This window comes from Hylobates moloch, unplaced genomic scaffold (genome assembly GCF_009828535.3).
Source record: "Hylobates moloch isolate HMO894 unplaced genomic scaffold, HMol_V3 SCAFFOLD_1, whole genome shotgun sequence".
Lineage (NCBI taxonomy): Eukaryota > Metazoa > Chordata > Mammalia > Primates > Hylobatidae > Hylobates > Hylobates moloch.
In genome coordinates this window covers 203,695,400-203,715,226 of record NW_026652276.1, presented here as the reverse complement: position 1 = coordinate 203,715,226, position 19,827 = coordinate 203,695,400, and the positions used below count along the sequence as shown (strand labels likewise).

At 36.1% G+C, this 19,827-nt stretch overlaps 1 protein-coding gene across 5 annotated transcripts in view; it reads left to right on the top strand.

The window, feature by feature from the left end:
* Positions 1 to 19,827, top strand: part of CADPS2 (calcium dependent secretion activator 2) — a 572,316-nt gene that overhangs the window by 131,596 nt on the left and 420,893 nt on the right. For all 5 annotated transcript variants that reach the window (XM_058426274.1, XM_058426269.1, XM_058426272.1 and 2 more), the window contains exon 2: positions 17,247 to 17,360. In XM_058426274.1, coding sequence (XP_058282257.1) covers positions 17,247 to 17,360 — 114 coding nt within the window. The remainder of the gene's footprint in view (positions 1 to 17,246; positions 17,361 to 19,827) is intronic.

Here is a 19,827-nt window from a genome sequence, read left to right as displayed (position 1 = left end):
TCAAGAGTCACACTTTGGTTAACAAATAAAACAAAAGCAGAAGTGGATAAAGAAATACCAACTGATAAAATTTACCAATTTAAGAATCTAATAATAAGAAAAATTAGTAATAGTGGTAATGATAAATAGCACTACTTTGTTAATAGGGACAGTTTTGAAAAGCAAAAGCAAATTAATTGCAATGAAAACTAAATACTTTACATATGCATGTAAACAAAGATTTTTTGAGTGATAAATTGTGACTCAACCTTACTGACTGAAGGATTTAGTGGGAGGTTAAGGAGAGACACAGTTTTATGTAACACTGCACAGCTCCTACCTGGTAGGGAGTGCTCTGCAGCACATCCTATTAGCCAAAATGAAAATTAAGAAGGTTTATGGAGGAAAATGTTTAAGTAATGTTAAAATTCAACTGTTTTAAACTTTTGAATGGTTGTTTAAAAGGGAAAAAAAAGTTTTTGGTGACCTGCAGTGTATTGGTTGGGCAAATTGTGCTCTGTGAAATATGCAACACCCCAGTGGGTGAGTAGGGGAGTAAGTGTGTGTGTTCCCAAGAGCATGCAAGCGTTCGCGTGTTTACATATATACAACTGAGCTTGCTTTAGATTTGTCATCTAATTTTTGGCAGCCATGGCTGTTGGCTAAAGTGTACTGTTTTACAAACCAAGATCATAGGAAAAGAAAATTTTACTTTCTTCCATCATAACTGTATTTGAACATTCCTTTCAAAATGTCTCCATTTAACTTACAGTGTGTTGGAAAATGAGGTGTACTTTTCCCAAAATATCACTAAACCATTATTTAAGGTTAGGTTTATCTCACTTTTTGTCTCCCCCATCACTGTAGGAGTACAGGTATGTAGTAGGTTCTCAATAAATATTTGCTGAGTTATTGAATTACTGGATGTTTGAATAAACACTAAATTGTAACTTAGTCCCTTTAAATAAAAGTTGAGGCAGTTATTGCTTTAAAAAAGTTTAAAGTTTCCTCTTTGCATGCATTTAGAAAACTGTAGGGTGAATGTAGTAATAGAGAAGTGATGTGAAAGACTTTAGATTTAAACAATGAATAATGTGAGAATGAATTTCTGTGCTCCATGTGTATGTAGCATAAAATGCATCTCTTTTTCCTAGAAAAGTAATCTTTGACTTAATTATACCCTACTAGATTTTAATTCAAAAACGTGCTTGTAAGATGTGAGCACTATTAAGAAACTAAGTTATGTAATAGGTACTAGTTGGTTTCATTAATAAGTAATCATTTTACCCGAGGGCCATTGAATAACTTTGATCTACTGCCAGAATATCTGTGGGTCACTTTCTTGGGATGTCTCCCTTTGGAGAGCAGAATTTCCAATCTCAGCATCTTATTAAGAACTCCCATTTATCCTCCATCTTCTTCTTGCTTCCTCCCTTTCTACAACCATCTGGCTGCCCTCTCTTCTCTTTCTTTTCTCTTTTATCTGCCCTGCTCAATTTCTAAACAAGGAAAATTATTATTTGACGTGTCCTATTCTTTTTTGAGAGCAGGTTGTCAGTCAGTTGAGCTAGTGTTAAGCTGTTACATACTTTAAAGGACTGAGGGGTTTATATATTAACCTATTGTAGGAAGTTTCACAGGGAAGGAGTTCTGAAAACGATACTATAACTGAAAGGGTTTGTCATTGTAGAACACTAGGCATTTTGGTAGGCAAAGGTAGGGTGTATGACTAATGTTTGGGAAGATGTGAGGAGCCACAAACTATCACATCTATGTCTTTGAGTTATGTAAAATTTGCCCTATGTATTGACATTTTCTTTATTACTTCATGTAATTCCTTACAATATGCAAACAGTTTTAGTGTTAAATTATATTTTTAATTTCTTTAATAACTTTAATTTCTCAATTGAGGTTATAAATGTTTTTCTACCTGATTGCCAAATTTCACAGTGTTATCCAGGTACATTTCAGAGATTTATAATACTCAGGATTTCAGAAACCTCTTCCAGAAAGTATGAGAATGTTTTATTTATCTGTTCTTTGCTGTAGAAATAATTTTGAGTTATTCTATAATTTAAAATGTAAGTAGATATCTTTATAGGGTAAACAGGGTTTCTTAATAGAATTTTGTGCAAGAGAAATTAACTAAGAAAGAAACTAATGTTAGGTAATGTGTTGCAGTATGAAAAAAATTCAGATCCACTTTAGCACAAAAATATTTAAGTTTTTCTATTCTATTTATTCACATCCTAGATTATCTTTCAGTTTTTAGCTCCCTGAATTCGTTTTGAGTGTTCTTGAGTTTTCTTGGACATCTGTTTTGTGAATTCAAGTTTCTCCTATAAAATGGAGTGGATAATGCTTCTAAATGCTAATGGAGAGTAACTAAGGACTCGCTCTTCTTCAGGTTGACCTGGCCCTGTATCTGTCAGTAGGTGGGCAGCAGATGGGAGGAGCCAAAGGCATACCTTTTACCAATACACTTAGGACCAAAATGCATATACCATAGCCTGAGTTACACAGCATTTCACTGTGTAGCAGCCTTGTTAATATGTTTAGTATTGTGTAAGTTTTCTCTTTGTATCAGTGTAGCATGTGGCAGTGTGTGGGATATGTGGTCACTAATGAAAGGCAGTGTGCAGTGACCCTTCTGCATCCTTGTGGTTTCTGTTGGCTGTGGAGACTTGTATGTGCCATGCGTATTGTGAGACCCTTTTCATGTTTGTTTGAATTACTTTAATTTCTTATGATATGTCAGTATTCTGTTACAAAAAGTTATTCTTGTAGGTTTTGACAAAAGGTCATCATTTACGTTCTGCAAGATTCAGGGAGGTTGTGTGTGAGGGAGAATTGTCCTGGATATCAGGTGAAGGAGATCAAGCTTTCAGTTTCCACGAAACTATGCTGTCAGTCTTCCACTTAGTGGAATAGATGCATAAACTTGAGGGGGTCCTTATTTCATTACCCATTCTCTCGACGTGATTTTTTTAAATCATTATTTCTAATGAGAAATTTGCATAGATGTTAGCATTTTAGATTGTTTTCCAAGCAGACAAAACATAAAGACTCTTAGGAAGCACCTAGCACTTTGGGAATCCAAGGCTCGGGATCCTTTGAGCTCAGGAGTTTGAGAACAGCCTGGGCAACATAGGCAGACCCTGTCTCTACCAAAAAACAGTAACAAAGAAATGCCTATGTCTTAAAATATGATTCATAATTATACAAACCAGAAAATGAATCTCCTCATATTTCTTTGTCATGATTGAAAAGCCTGAGTTAAAAATTGGTTTGAGTCTTATCCTTTGTATCCCATATATTTATCTTTTCATTTTTATGTTGGTCCAAAAAAAATTTTTAGGGGTTCAGCATTCTGTTGTTTAAGTCTAAATCTACTCACTGAGCTCTCCCCAGCTTTTAGTAGATTTCTTAACTCATAATTACCATCTCCAGAAAATCCCAAACCTATAGCTGAATATCAGACTCCCTCAGGAACTTTAAAATTATACAGCTTTCCAGGCCACTCTTCAAAATTCTGAAATAGTAGGTGTGGGGTAGGCCTTTCGTACCTGCATTTTTTTAAAAAAAAAAGCTCTTCGGGGGATTGTAATTAGCTGGCTTTGGGATTTGTTCACTTGTTCTTCTTTCTTTAAAAATGATCACACATGTCTCTTAGTGTCATCTCATCTATTTGTCTGGTTTTAGTCTTGCGCAGGATGTTGAGTTCTGTTGTGGAAATTTCCTTTGAGCTGCCTTTTCAGACAGCACTGAAAAGATTAAGGAATTGGAGCTGACTGGAGACATTATTAAGTCCTAAGAGACAAAGGCATTATAACTGGGCATAGAAACAGGACAATCCAAAGAACAAAGGAAGATGTTGTCAAAGACATAGAGAGAGGGGGCATCAGAAGACACAATACAAATACAAATACAGGTTGCCCATTATATTTGAATTTTAGGTAAATAATGGATACTTTTTAGTATATATCCCAAATATTGCATAGGGCATATTTATACTAAAAATTTATTCTGCACTGATGCTAAAATAATTACACAAAAATGACATATTGTTTACCTGAAATTCAAATGTAAATGGGAATTCTGTATTTAATTTGGCACCCCATCTGATGTGAAAGAAGGGCCATGGCATACTGCTGAGACTCAGCAGTGTAGCATACAATAGTCATTCAATTAAACTAGCCCCAGAATCAGGCTTTATTTTAAAATAGCTTTATTTTTTAGTTTGTTTATTGTTTCCTTGATAATTACTTGAATGATAACTTTGTAACTGATAGAATAAACTTCCATTTTCTTGTCCCTCTTCCTGGGAAAGTTATATACTCTCTGTCTCTTTTTTTGTTCTTTTTTTTTTTTTTTTACCTCACAGGTGAACAAATGTACTAAAAATTTGCCTTTTCTTATTAGCAGCATTCTGTATGTATAATCAGAATTGCTTCTAGAATTAAAAATCTGAAGCACATATTTATGTCACCCTAATGTAGATACCCAGTTTTTTTAATGCCAATCCTGAAGAGGGCTTTTATCTGTTTAATCTTCACAAATCTTTGAATTTGCTAATGTAAATTTGTTAACAATGATGTATTGAAGGTAGCATGGCATTTTTGCCACCAAAATTTGGTAAGTTTAAAGAAGGTAATAAATATAAAATGATTTTTATTATAAAAGGAGTAATAAGATCCTTGCATTTTATGTCCCTAAATGCATGAATATAAATGCAATAACTAATCAATATAATTTACTTGAAATGAATTATTTTAAAGTGGGTTGCAGCTAATGTTTCTGTTTTAGGTACTGAGCAGAATTTTGTTATTTGTTAGGGAAATGTCTAGTTAGCTATTAGAAGGTGGTAGTCTCAGTCTTTTATGTACAGTTTACTAGTTCAGGTCTCCTTACTGGATAGGCCAGGACAGAGCAGCAGTGCTAGTTGCCTACCCAGGAGCTGTTCTCTGGCTACCCTTCTTTCACAAATACTTGGTTTTATTCAGCTATTAGGCACCCATTATTATACATGGGTGGCTGGGTTCCTCTTGAGTCCCCAGAGTGAATCTTGATTGGTCAGTCGTGATATTCCATTTCCCTTACCCATTGATTTCTTTAGGAATGCACACTTGAATCAATTCTTCAGTGATACATGGGAGAAAATATGATAGAAGGAGGATGCTGATTCTGGGAGGATTTTCTCCCTTTTTCTTAGAATAAAATTATTTCCTTCTTCAGTTTTGGTTTATTATTGTATGAGGATGCTTTGCACAGAGTTAATGTGGATTTCTTTGGAGGCAGTAAACTAGAACACAAAAGCTAGCATGTGGAGAATGTAGACAGGTGGAAAAGGCCTGGGCCCTGAAATACTTCACTTAAGAGTTAAATTAACTAACTCTGGAACTCTCTTACTTTTGTACTTTTTGAGACATCTGATAATAATCCCTCCCCCACCCCCTTATTGTTTAACAGGGCGTTTTGAGTTGGGGATTCTATTACTTTCAGTGAAAAGCATCCTAACTACATTAAAGGTGTAAGATAGACCTTAATGTTTATCATATTGAGAGTCTGCCACTCCTTATCCTAGAAGGATGGTGCACAAAGATGATGAGCTGAAAGTCCCTTGCCTTCTGCTGCTACTTTTCTTCTTTTGCAGATAGCCACTTCTTATCCATGTAATACCTGGTCAAGAAAGAAAGCAAAAACTTCAGACATTTCTGAGGAAAGTAATTTTATGTCATATTTTCTTCTTCTGAAAGCAACTGTTAAACCACTTACTACCTACTGGAAAAGGCCATTGTGTGGCATGAGTTGGTCAGCATCTTTAAGCTTTTACACTGGCTCACAGTTGTCTCCTCCTGAGGCTGTTGGAATACTTTGTGATAAACATAAAGTCACTGTTTCTTGCAAATATGGCTTTGGCATATGGAACTGTGCCATGAAATGCCAGATGGTACTGAGGCACAAAGTTCTTCCTGCCTGAGAGTGATATCATCTACAAAACAGAGCTACCCATGCTGCATCTCAACAAAGAAATCCTTTGCTCTTCTTCTGGCCTCATTGAGTCTGTCCATGAACTTATTATTTGGACAACATACAGCTATCTTAGAATTCTTTTCTTAGGCTTTGTCTGCTCCCTCCTCTTCACTTACTTGCTTCAGTGCTACAGTCTTTGTTCAATGGTTATGACAAGATATATTCTTCAAAAAGTAATAGTGAATAGTGAATTTTCTTCTACTGTAGATGATTCACACCAGCAAACACTGTACTTAAGGTGGGGTATATTGAAGATTGGCATCTGCGTTGAAGAAATCTGCATCCTATTAAGGAAAAGGCCACATAAGCAAGTGACAGATGTATGTGTGAGGTACAGAAGTGGCACAAAGAGGATAAGATGGCATAATTTGGGGGCAGCAGAAAGAAGGAGATTTCTTGGAGGTGTCATCTTAATTAGGTTCTGTGGTATTCTAGGCAGAGGAAGCAAACTGTGTGCAAAGGCACAATCACATAAACAACATGAATGGGATGGTGTTTTGAAGGTAAATGGGGAGGAGAGGAGCTTTTACCTCTTCAAGCTGATTAAATCATGTAATTGGCCCCAAGCGTAGCCAGTGGCTAAGAGCATATCAGTCAGATGTACCTGGTTCTGCCCCCAGATTTTGTGAACTGGGTAACTTAAATTCTCTGGGCCTTAGCTTCTTCATTTGGAAAAAAACATTGAACCCACCTTATAGGGAGCTGACATTAAAATAATCTATGTAAAGAGGTTAGAATTGTGCTGTGTGTGTAGTAAATGGTCAATAAATGTTAGCTATTATGACTAATTATTACATTAGACATATATTAAGGGTGGTCAAGGGGGAATCATACTGTTTCTAGAGGATGAGTCCCTCATTATTTAACTTGACATAGTCCACTGGAATTATTTGTAGAAAAGCGTTGGCTAGAAATTTTCTCTGGCTTATGACAGGCTCTGTTTTCTATTTTGCAGGACGGTAAAGGGTCACAGCGTGTGTTGAGCTTCCTTCCCTCCCCTCCCTTTTTCCATAGCACATGTCTGAGAAGACTTGTTTGCAAAACCTCCTGGATTTTGTCAGACCTTAATGGGTGGCTGGGTGTTGAGGGGAATGACTTTTGATTGCAATGAGAACTTCTCAGAATGGCTCATTAAAGTTTCTATTTCTCTTCAAGTCTCTACCTCCACAGTCATCTCTCAATTGCTGTTTACCACAGAGATCACTCAGGCTGCTATTTGTGATAATTGGTTTACATTTGCTTTTGATGAGGTTATATTGTTAGTGGGGACCATTAGAGGCTATTATCATGGTCCTTTTCCCTCTCAGAGAAGTGAGTGAGGCAGATGCTGTCAATGAATAAGAGAGTCCTAAAGCAGAATTTTGGAAGATAATGACCAACAAGACTTGCCAATTTTTCTCTCTTAGTTACTTATTACTATGTTCAGAGAGAGTCCTGTTAAATAACTCCTCAGCACTTACCTTGATTATCATTTGTAAGGCTCAGGTGAATGAAGACATAGAATCAAATAAGAATATACCAGTGGGTAAGGAGAATGTCGTGATAGAGCAAGCTTGTCCGGCCCACAGGTCGCATGTGGCCCAGGATGGCTTTCGATGCAGCCCAACACAAATTTGTAAACTTTAAAACGGTGTGTGTGTGTGTGTGTGTTTTAGCTCATCAGCTGTCATTAGTGTTAGTGTATTTTACATGTGGCCCAAGACAATCTGCTTCTTCCAGTGTGGCCCAGGGAAGCCAAAAGATTGGACACTCCTGTGATAGAGTAAAAACTGGATTGGGGTTCAGGAAACCTAGGTTAGGCTCCCAGTTCTGTGACCTAACTGGGTCTGTATCTTAACCTCTCCGTCTGTTTTCTTGTCTATAACGTGGGGGTTGGGGGGTACTTTTTTATTCTTTTTTTTGTGGTTCTGAATGTTTGAAATCCGGCATTTCAAACTTAAAACGTATGTTAACTTGGATTAGCCACATTTCAAGTGCTCAATAGCGCATGTGGTTAGTGACCACTGTGTTGGACAGCACAACTGTGGATCCATCTATTGTTAATTATTCACTGGCATCCATCTTAATATTTGTTTTTGTTTGTGGCTTCTGCAATTGCTGAAATAAAATGACCATGTATTTCTAAAATCATAGCAATTATAAAGCATTTAATATGTGTTAAGTACTTTTATTCTATCATTTAATGCAACAGCCCTATTAGATGTGTATTGTTACTGCCTTATTATATAGATGATGAACTTGAGGCACTGAGGTTAAGGGACCTGCTTAAGACCCTACAACTTGTGGGGGAATCTTGGATAAAAACAGAAGTAGTCTGACTTCAGAACTCTTACTATTTCTACTTCCCCATTAGTAATACATAAACTTACTAATTAATAAAATAGGTTAAGGTATCTTATGATAGACTTTTCTGATCCATTGTTGTGTGTTGAAATTATCTGGAATTTTTATTATTGCATGATAAACTGACTTTTTTGTGGGGTCAGGCAAGCATGAGGATAGAGGATGTAGCTATCCTAGTAGGGAATAGTTTTATAGCAACCAACTGATATTTGCTTTCCCTTACTTCATTTATTCATTCTTTTAAAAAAATGAGGATATTCTATGTGCTAGTCCTTATCTATAACAAAAGCCGCTTTTGTTCTAATGGAAAGACTTAAATAATAAGCAAATAAATGCATACAAGCTGTACACAACACATTGCATAGGGATAAACACCTTTTATTGAAAGAAGTCTGTAGCTATGAGGGAAATGGAATAATATGGTAATCTGAAAGAATATAGGCTTTGGGATTAAGATGCTGGTTGAAATTCTATCCCTGTCTCTTAACTAGATGTGAGGTTAAGTAAGATCCTTAACTTCTTTGAGCTTAGTTTCATCCTTTGTAAGAAATATAGAGAATTTTAAGAAGATTAATGAGACATGTTAGAAGAGGGTGAAGTTTCAATTATGCGGGATGAAAATGTTCTGGGGATCTAGTGTACAGCATAGTGACTATAATTAATAATAATATATTTTATATTTGAAATTTGCTAAGAGTAGACCTTAAATGTTCTCACCGCTCCTGCCATGCGCATGCGTGCACACACACACACACACACACACACACACACACACACACACAAAAGGTAATGGTAAGATGATGGGTGTGTTAATTAGCTTAGTTTTAATTAACAGTGTAACTTATATTAAAACATTGTATACTTTGTATACCTTAAATGTTTATGTTTTTACTTGTCAGCTATAGTTCAATAAAGTAAAAAAAGAAAAAGAAAAATGAGATATACATGGAATGTGTTCAGTAGAACATGACAAGGAAACTCATGGAATAATTCATGGATTTAACATTTGGAGCTTAGCATTCACCAGCTCCCTGCCCACCCCAGATGATGCCATGATGACATGTAATTTTGCTGAGGTTTGAATTGGACTGGGAGGTCAATGAGAATGTGGGTGGGCATCATTCACTTAGTGCTGAGTGAGCCTAGACTGGGTTGACGTCCATTTGTCCACCATGCAATGGGAGTTTGCTGTTCTGTACTTATCACTTCGTTTACATTTTATTATAAAACATATTAATATGGTGTTTATAAATTTTGGGCTTTTAAATCATCCTGTCAACACTGTGTGACAATGGAATTCGGTTTGCCAAAATAACTTTGTTTTCAATCTATATCCAGCCAGCTTAGGTGTTCGCTGTTCGCTGGGGCAAGTTCATTGGATAAGGAGTTTTTCATATGAAATAGCATGGAAAAATGTTTTAGAATAAATTAAGATGAACTTTACTTACAAAAAAACACACGATAATACCATGGTATTTTCCCTCTGGTTAGGTACGGTACCTCATTGGATTTTTTATTACTTTTTATTAGTTAGGACTTAATACCATATTACTGTTAACTGCATATTACCAACAAATCCCAATAAGAGTGGTCAGGATGTATGGAGGTTTTCTCTCTCATGTCAAGGAATTTGGGAAGTAGGTGGTCTAGGGTGGCAATGCTGCTCCAGTCTGTGGTGTGAGGCATTTTTTATCTTGCCACCTCACCATCTTCATGAATCAAGGTGACACTTCAGGTAGCACATGAAATTCCATTCAGCAGGAAAAGAAAAAAGAGAAAGCAGCAAAATATGTTTACTTTAGCCACCTGTTACAGTTTCCTGGAAGTCAGGCATACATTTGCTTACATCTGGTTGGTTTTAACTTGGTCATTTGACCATGTCTATACCTATCAAGTGAACCTGGTATTGGTAGAATTAGACGGGCATATTTATTCACTGTCCCAAATATCTGTGCTTATGGAAGAGGACAGGAAAGTTTATTTGAATAGGACACTGATAATATCAGCACATCCCACAGGATTTATAGTGTATGAGACGTAGCTGGAACCCCCTATTATTCCGATATACAGCTTGGGATGCATTGTTATTTCAAAAACATGGAAGGCACTGATGATTTTGCTTCAGGGGTTTGATGTAGCTGTTTTTGACAGTGTTGATATGAAGGGAAGAAGAAAATAGTACTGATCCTTTAGTGTTTTCCTATTAATATCTTTCTTTAATTGACAAACCTTAAAGCTATGCCTTTGTGAATTTTAAGAAACATTCGTGCCTAGAGTAAAGCATTTTACCTTTTTGAAAAACCTTTCTCATTTTTACTACTCTTTGACATGAGGTAAATGTACACCCATGCCCCAATCCTGGAGGGACTCACAAGTTTTCTGCCACTTTGCTGTGGAATCTGACCGTGACCACCTTTACTTGCTAGGATGTCACACAGCTTCCACTGTAAGTACTGAGACTCCTGATGGGTTCTGCAGGTCAGGGCAGGCTCCATACAGCCATGGTTGCTAGGTTCCTGGGTAGCATATTGGCTGGTCTCCTGCAGTAGTATAAATCCTGGCTTAAGTCTTTAGTTGATCCATGATTTAGAATGAAAAGGATGAAATCTAATTTGAATATGAAAAAAATAAGAAACATGAGACACCTCTGAACCCTAGAATCTAAGTGTTTTTTCTGGTGGCAGTTATTATTGTGGATGAAGTATCACAGCCAGGTCAGATTTATAAAATTTAGTTTTTTCTTTTTACAAGGCTAATCTGTTGGTTGTATTTAGATGTTTGCAATGATATTTATGTTTTAGTTAAGTTTCTGCAATTTAGTTTTATATAGAATGTGCCTTATAAATTCCTGATAGATAATTTCTGCTGGTCAAATTTTCCTTCATATTTAAACATATTTTATTCATTGGTAAATATGGTAGTCTGAAGACAAAATTAAAACATATGCCAAATAATAACCAACTGCCCCAAATAATATTAATTGATAGATTATGTTAAACTGAAGGAGTATATATAATGTTAGGATTCAGGATTCTTTCGTTAATCCTGAACTGATGAATATTTTTAAAACGACCTGGAGGAGACTATGGATAATATGTTATTATGTTAGTGATTGTAACAAAGCTAAGAGAGCTCTGTAGTCATCAGGTGAAGGAATCAGAATTCCAAAAAAAATTCTTAACTAGAACAGTGGCTCAAATACATCTAGCAAGATGGAACATGGCTCACTGAGGCACATGTGAGAATGTTTTAGAAGTTTTTGTTGATTATAAGCACAATATGAGTCAGTTGATGTGACTGCCAAGAAGAGTTAATTGGTTTTTAGTTTGAATTAATAGACATAGAATGCTTAGCATGTGGGAAGTGGCCCTCCCACTTGCCTCTCTGTGGGCCACACTATCCTAAGAGAATGGTGATCAGTCTATCTAGTACATTTTAAGAGGGATGTTGCTATTGTAGTGAGTTTCATTTGCTTAATCTTATAGTTTTCAAAGTGTTTTCCTTTTGAATTTTTATATCAAAGGACATTATTATATTTTTAAATTAATTTCAGTGTTTTTTTTTTTTTTTTTTTGAGATGGAGTCTCCTCTGTCACCCAGGCTGGAGTGCAGTGGCATGATCTTGGCTCACTGCAACCTCCGCCTCTCGGGTTCAAGCGATTCTTCTGCCTTAGTCTCCCAAGTATCTGGGACTACAGGAACATGCCACCACACCCGGCTAATTTTTGTATTTTTTTTTAAGTAGAGACGGGGTTTCACCATGTTGGCCACGCTGGTCTCGAACTCCTGACCGTAGGTGATCCGCCTACCTTGGCCTCCCAAAGTGCTGGGATTACAGGCATGAGCCACTGCGCCCAGCTTGTTTAGATTTAAAAAAAAAGCTATAATAGCAACTCTGCACATCTGTAAACTCAGAACTTATGATCCATTTCATCCAAGTATCCATCATACTTAGTTTTATTTAACATGGTGATTTTATGGCAAATTGGAATTTATCCTTAGGAGAGTACCCAGGATATTGGAGCGAACTGGCAAAATTTATTCTAGAAAAGAGAAAACTCTTAAATAATCATTTTTTTTTTTGTCCTCAAAGTCTTGAACTGCTATATTAAAGAATGAAAGTAACCGTCTGTTTTGTCTTAGATAGTGCATAGTACTAGAGGTGTATGGAAGCCATAGGGACACTGATTTCAATTTTTATAATTGTCCCAAATTAGAATAGGATGCACTGAGATAATAAAAGGATGTATGTATATATGTGTGTATTAATAGGCCCAACTGGAATCTGAAAGTCTACTTTCGTAGATTTTGTACAGATTAATGTGTTGATTAGAATGTTGAATAGGATGATTACTGTGGTTATTTTCTGACAATCTTGGTCTAAGCTTTTTTGAAATCCTCAAGATTGTAATATTTAAAAAAATAGACACAGAGTCAACGTAAGTTTTTTTTTTTTTTACCTGAAAGGAGAATGGAAAAAATTGGTGGATCCAGTCTCCATGTAGGATAGGATGTAAGCTATTCACAGTGCTTCATAACTGTTTTGAGTTTCAAGATGTACAAAGCTGCTGTTATAGCTTATTTTAAGGGTTGTTTCACTTCAAAACTCAAAATGAATAAAGTGCTAATGTTGAAAAATCTCTTTTACCTATATTTTCTGTCTGTCCAGTTCCCACAGCCATCCTTTTTCCCTAATTTCTATCTATCTATGGAAGCAAATTCACATACATGTTATTTGTCCATTTTCTATGTGAGTGGTGACATTTTAACTGCTGTTCTATAACTTGCTTTCTGCCCCAAGATATTCTTAAAATATTTAAAATCAGTACATAGAGAATGTTTACATTCCTTTAATGCAATGAATAGTATACCACTGTTTATAGATGTGGCATAATTTAGTCTCCTATATATGAACATTTAGGTTATTTTCCATGTTTTTTGCAATTAAGAATTGTGTGGTAAATAACCTTCTACACATGTCATTTCTCACATGTGCAGGTATATCTGTAGTATTGATCCAATCTCAAAGTGGAATTGCTGATTCCAAGGATATGTACCTTTAAAATGGCTTCTCATAGTTTTAATTTGTATTCTTTTTATGAATGTAGGCTTGTTTTCATGGGTTAAGAGTCTTTTATCTGAACATATCAATTTTGTCCATTTTTCGGTTGGTTTTTTTGTGATGTTCTTATCAATTTCTAGGAACTCTATATGCTTAGAAATGAACTCTTTGGGTAATGAGTTGCAAGTATTTTTTTTCTAGTTAATCTTTTCCTATTTTGCTTATGGTATTTTTTGCCATGTAAAATTTATTTTTAATGCAAATAAATTAATGACATTTCAATATTTTTAATAGAGTTTATTTTTTTAAGAAATTTTAGTTTCACAACAAAATTGAGCTTGAGTGGATGGTACAGAAATTTCCCATATATATCCTGCCCCCATACATGCATAGCCTACACTGTTATCAACAGCTGATCTTTTTACTGTCTCCATAGCTTTGCCTTGTCCAGAATGTCATATCGTTGGAGTCGTACAGTATGTAGCCTTTTTCCATTGGCTGCTTTTACATAGTAATAAGCATTTAAGGTTCCTCCATGTCTTTCCATGGCTTTCCATGGCTTGATGGCTTATTTCATTACTTGCTAAATAATATTCCATTGTTGGATGTACCCGAGTTTTTCCATTCATCTACTGAAGTTTTGCAATTATGAAAAAAGCTACTTTAAACGTTTGTGTACAGATACTTGTGTGGACATAAATTTCCAACTCATTTGGGTAAGTACTAAGGACTGTGATTACTGGATCATATGATAGAAGTGTATTAGTTTGTAAGAAACCATCAACCTGTTTTACAAAGTAGCTATACCATTTTGCTTTCCAGTAGCAAAGAATGAGAGTTCCTGTGGTCTATATCCTTGCCAGCATCAAGTGTTTTCTGTGTTCTGGATTTTGTTCATTCTAATGGGTTTGTAGTAAACCTCATTATTTTAATTTGCATTTCCCTGATGACATGAGGTGGAACATCTTTTATATTATTTTAACACCATTCATTGAGTAGACCATCCATTACTACTGATTTGAGTTGCTATATAGGTGTTTTATAGTACGTTTCTGATTGTATTTCGGTCTGTTTCTTCGATCTGTTCCACTGGTCTATCTCTTGGTATACAGTCTGGTTTATCTTGATAATGCAAATAGCTTTTAGGAAACTGTTTTCTGACAGCTATCCCCAGTGCTAGCTTTTAAGTTTAGTTTTCTTTTCCTGCCCCATCTTGCCTATGTAAAAATGTAGACTTCTTCTTTATGCTAATAAAGTATTCATTTATTTGCTTTTTGTGTGTAATTGTCATATTTGATCCATTTTATGTCTTAAATGTAACTGCAGTATCCTCTATTGATAAAAATGTTGAAGTTTGACATTTAGCCAGGTGCCTCTGGCATATTTTGTGAACTATATCAACTTTGTTGGAGCTTCCAAGAAGATGATTTGCCCAAACCTCCTTTCCTTGATTCATATCCATGAATTTTCTACACTGTAATTACCAAAGAGTAACTCACTGTTATAATAGTGGAACTTAAATACTAATGATGTGGAAATTGCAAATATGGTAGTTTAGAAGAGTTTTAAAGAACAAAAAAGATGAAAATAAAATTGAATGAAAAAAACACAGGTTCTAGTTTTTGAAGAGTATGTATTTTATTTATCAAGCAAAGGAGTTGGCACAAGTGATCAGTAAGATCTCCTTCAGTTCATTGTCATTCTTTGCATACATTTCCACTGCAATTATTTCACTTGGCTTGCAAGGAGAAGCTCTTCTTGGCATTCCCAGAGCTTAGTAACTATAGTGCTTTCAGCTGCCTCACTCTCAGCAATTGCTGTCCCATTTCCATGTGGTCCCTTTTGTGAATCATGCTTAGAGAGCTAAAGTCATGAACTTAATTTGCGTTGCTAGTACGCACCCATAAAAAAGGTCCCTGCTTCCATTTTCTTAATATTACAGAAATGGAGATTGTAATATAATGATGATGTTCCTGCACCTCAGCTTGGTTAAGCTTCCTCTAAAATGAAGGAGATAACCTTAGTAAAGAAATGGAATAGTCTTCTTTCTTCACTGCCCATCGCAATTTTTTTTTTTTTTCCCCTGGGTACAATAGGACACTTTTTAAAAATTTTTAAAAATCAGTCTGTTACTCCTAGCTACAGTTTATTTACAAACTGTCTTATTTGTTAGAGTCCTAAATAAAACCCAGTTTTTGAAAGAGCCTGCCTTCCTTATATTTGAATGGCAGTTTAATAAGCCTTTTGAACAGATTTATACTTACTTCACATCAGCCTTCTTTTTGAAGCCAAGTCATACCAGTTTGTTTAGTCTTCCTAATCCTTTAATCATTTTATCCTCAGTATGTTTCCAGATGCTTTACATCCCTCTGTAGATTCCAGAACTGGAATGAGTTTGTTAATAAAGTCTGATCAGGATCGAATGAAATGAAAGGATCATTCCTTTGCTGTTTCTTATGTATTTTGGAATTTGTTGTTTTATCTCCAAGACTATGTTGTTTTCTCTCCACTTAAGCATAAAAAAAAAGCTTCTGCATTACCTAAGATCTAAGATGCCTTATTTCTAGTGAAGTACATGCCCCTGTGTGTGCAGTTGTGCAGGGCTTAGTGCCTAGAAAGGCTCTGCACTCAGCTTAATGCTCTCTGTTCCTGCTGTCTTGAAATTGTTAATATTTTTACTAAGAAGCTCCTTATTTTTATTTTGCACTGGGCCCTACAAATTAAGTAGCTCACTCTGCTTGTAGTTGATGACTAGAGGACATGACTGATAAGTCACATTTCCTATCTAATTCACCCTCTGTATTAATTATGGAAGCTAGACCCAGGGTAAGGACCCCTGGTTGTAAACTTCCCCAGTTCAGAGCGTTTTCTCCTATGTGCTCAAAGACATATTCACTGCCTACCTGCTGCTTCTCTGTTCTCTTTTGGATTTGTCTTCTTTGTCTTCTCCTTATTATTCCTTCATTTATCTAAACCCAGGTATTGATGTATGTTTGTTCATGGAATCCACATTTTGGCATGCAATGCTTGTTCTTTCCAGAGGGACCTTTCTTGGGGTCCATTCTGTCTTTTCAGTCTTTCTTCCTATTACCTCTTGTTCAAGGCATCCCTAAGCTCTTCTCTACTTTCTCTGTTTAGAACAGCTGGCAATTTTGTATAATATTATTAACTATTAGTTAATTTCTTATCCAAATTTTATATTTTCCCTGTCTCTATAAAGAAACTGGTGTGGCAATCACAAGAATTCTGGAAATTTGGGGTAGAAACTTGGATTCCACTTGCATATCAGGATTCTGGAAATTTGGGGTAGAAATTTGGATTCCACTTCCATATCAGGATTACAGAGTACATGAAATGACTTGGAAATGTTTTAAAGTCTAACCGTTAGTGTCTGGGTTCAGTGGCTCATGCCTGTAATCCCAGCACACTAGGAGGCCAAGGCAGGCGGATCATTTGAGGTTAGGAGTTTGAGACCAGTCTGGCCAACATCTCTACTAAAAATACAAAAATTAGCAAGACGTGATGGCAGGCACCATAATCCCAGCTACTCAGGAGTCTGAGGCAGGAGAATCGCTTGAACCCTGGAGGTGGAGGCTGCAGTGAGCCGAGATTGCACTACTGCACTCCAGCCTGGATGACAGAGCTTGACTCCATCTCAAATAAGGTCTAACCATTAGGACAAGTAGTAGGGTATTTTAGCTTTTATTTTTCTTTACTATAAAGTTAATTCTAGATGTGAAATCTAATATACAGCAAATATGATTTTTAATAGTCATTATTTTTTCATGTACTGTCCAGTTTATCTGCTTATTTTCTCTTTTTCTTGTAGCTTAACAAACAACAGTTGCAGTTACTGAAAGAACGGTTCCAAGCCTTCCTCAATGGGGAAACCCAAATTGTAGCTGATGAAGCATTTTGCAACGCAGTTCGGAGTTATTATGAGGTAAGTTTGAAGAGCTTTGTTTTTGGCTTTCTGATGCATTTTAAAAGGTTTTTTATTTTTATTTTTATGGTTTTCTCATTTGAAAGAAGCTTGCTGGTCTGACAGGCAGGCTGTGAGTTTGCAACCTTTTTGAAAGCATTGTCAGTTCTATTTCACAATTTAAAAGTTCTAATTCCACAGCCTGGTTTTGAGAGATAAACAGAATCGAAATTAGTCACATCTTTTGAGGAGAAGTAAATTATTTAGAAAAATCTTCTGGCAGTGATTGATACAGCTGACTATAGCTATCTTTAGGTCCACATGTCTAAATTATCCTTTTAAATCTGGATTTCAATAGTAAATTGCTATCTTATGCAATTTTGTTCCCTAAGCTTTATAATAATTAAAGCTAGTAACTAATTTCAAGAGGATAAATTGAATTCTCTCTGCTTCCTAAAGAAATAATACTACCAATACCATCCTGCTGTTTCTTCTGATTCTAGCTTGTGACTCATAGGAATTTCTCTATGGATTTCCTATGAGCACCAGTTTTCACACATGGTCATTAACTGCTTCAGTGAGTTGCCACTAGCTGTTAGTTTAGAGAGCTCACTTTTTGCCTAAGCGTTTCAGAGTCATTTGAGGGAATGGATTCCTTTCATTGTGTAGGTACTCAACGCCTTTCAGCTGAAGAAGCATAATATGCAAATATGTATTAGACTAATAAACAAGGGAAAATGTGGAGATACAAGGGGTCTGAACTTACCTGAGGCAGGAATATTTTTGTGTAAAAATATTAAGTAATTGGATGTACTGTTAACTGATTGGATTTGTAATAGCGATGGTATGCATCAGAGGTTAATTAATGCAACTCTAGAGAAGTTTACCTTACCCCAAGCCTCAGCCTATTGAATTAAATGAAATAATGGAAGTTTTGCTGACTAAATATGTATATGACATAAATCTAATGTCAAGAGTGGGTATGTCCAACTGGACCTTGACTCAGAATATCTTAACAAGTATAGGAGCTCAAAATTTTAACACAGATGGGACCTTAGATTTCACCTTGTAAGAGTCAGAGGAAGATTTCTTCATGTAAAGCCAAAAGTCTGTATTTGGGATGAAGGAAATGTAGCTCAGGGAAGTAATCTGTCTAAAAAGATATAAAGTTTTTAGTGAAACAGTAGGCTCATATTTAGTTTTGATAAATACACTGCTGCACTCTAAGATGATAAGGTTAGGGAAACTGAAATTGGGTCAGCAGGGGGATGAGGGAGTTCCCTGTACTATCGTTGTAACTTTTGTGTAAACCTATAAATATTTCAAAATAAGTGAGTTTTTAAAAGTAAGCATAATATGATGTGGACACAGTTTAGAAAAAGGCACACATTTCAACAGAATACAGATTGAGAAAAAGGCACAGAAGCCGTGCTAATAAAAATATTGTAACTCCAGTGAAGGAAAGAGGATCCCCATTGTGTTCTACATGAGGATTATGTTCTCTTCTGGGCACCGTATATGAATAAAAAATGTGCACAAATTTAGGGTGATCAGGTTTGAAACATGCCATATGTAAGTTGAAGGAGCTGGGGGTGTTTGGCCTATGGACAAACTGGGTTTGTGGTGGTGTATGCAATCCCAAGAGTAAAACTAGGACTTAGTTGGAAACAGAAGTGGGAAAGATTTCAACCTAATATATCTATAGAGTTTGGTTGCATTGCCCCCAAAATAGAATGGGTTGGTTGAGTATAGCATCACAGTTTGATTTCTTGTGGCCCTCCACAGTCACTTGGGAAACATACTACAGAAACAGGTCCTGGGGTTCTGTCTCAGACTTTCTGAATCAGACTTACAGAATTCATGCTTTTGAAAGCTTTCCAGATGATTCTCTTAGAATTGGTGGATTGCTAACCAGTGGAATTAAATGACTACCTGCTAGGATTGTTACAGAAAGAGATGTAAGCATTGAAGAGGTGGTTTGACTTGGTGACCGAGGGTTTTCTATACTTTTGTTCATATTTCCAGCTAGTGTTTAGTTGTGAAACTATATCTAACTTGTCTTTGTGCACGTCTCAAAGTGGTGTTGAGATTTGTGATGCTAATTATGGAGTCTGCATTCCTGAGGTGCATTTGTGGCGTTACTGTTTTCCAGGTAGTACACACTTGGTACGCAACAAACTCTTGAATTAATACATAAATAAATCTAGTTGGAAAAATAAGGTAAAAAAGTTTCTTCTCAATTTTTTTCCCAAAAAGCCTTTCTTTTTTTTTTTATTATTATACTTTAGGTTTTAGGGTACATATGCACAATGTGCAGGTTTGTTACATATGTATCCATGTGCCATGTTGATTTCCTGCACCCATTAACTCGTCATTTAGCATTAGGTATATCTCCTAATGCTGTCCCTCCCCACTCCCCCAACCCCACAACAGTCCCCGGAGTGTGATGTTCCCCTTCCTGTGTCCATGAGTTCTCATTGTTCAATTC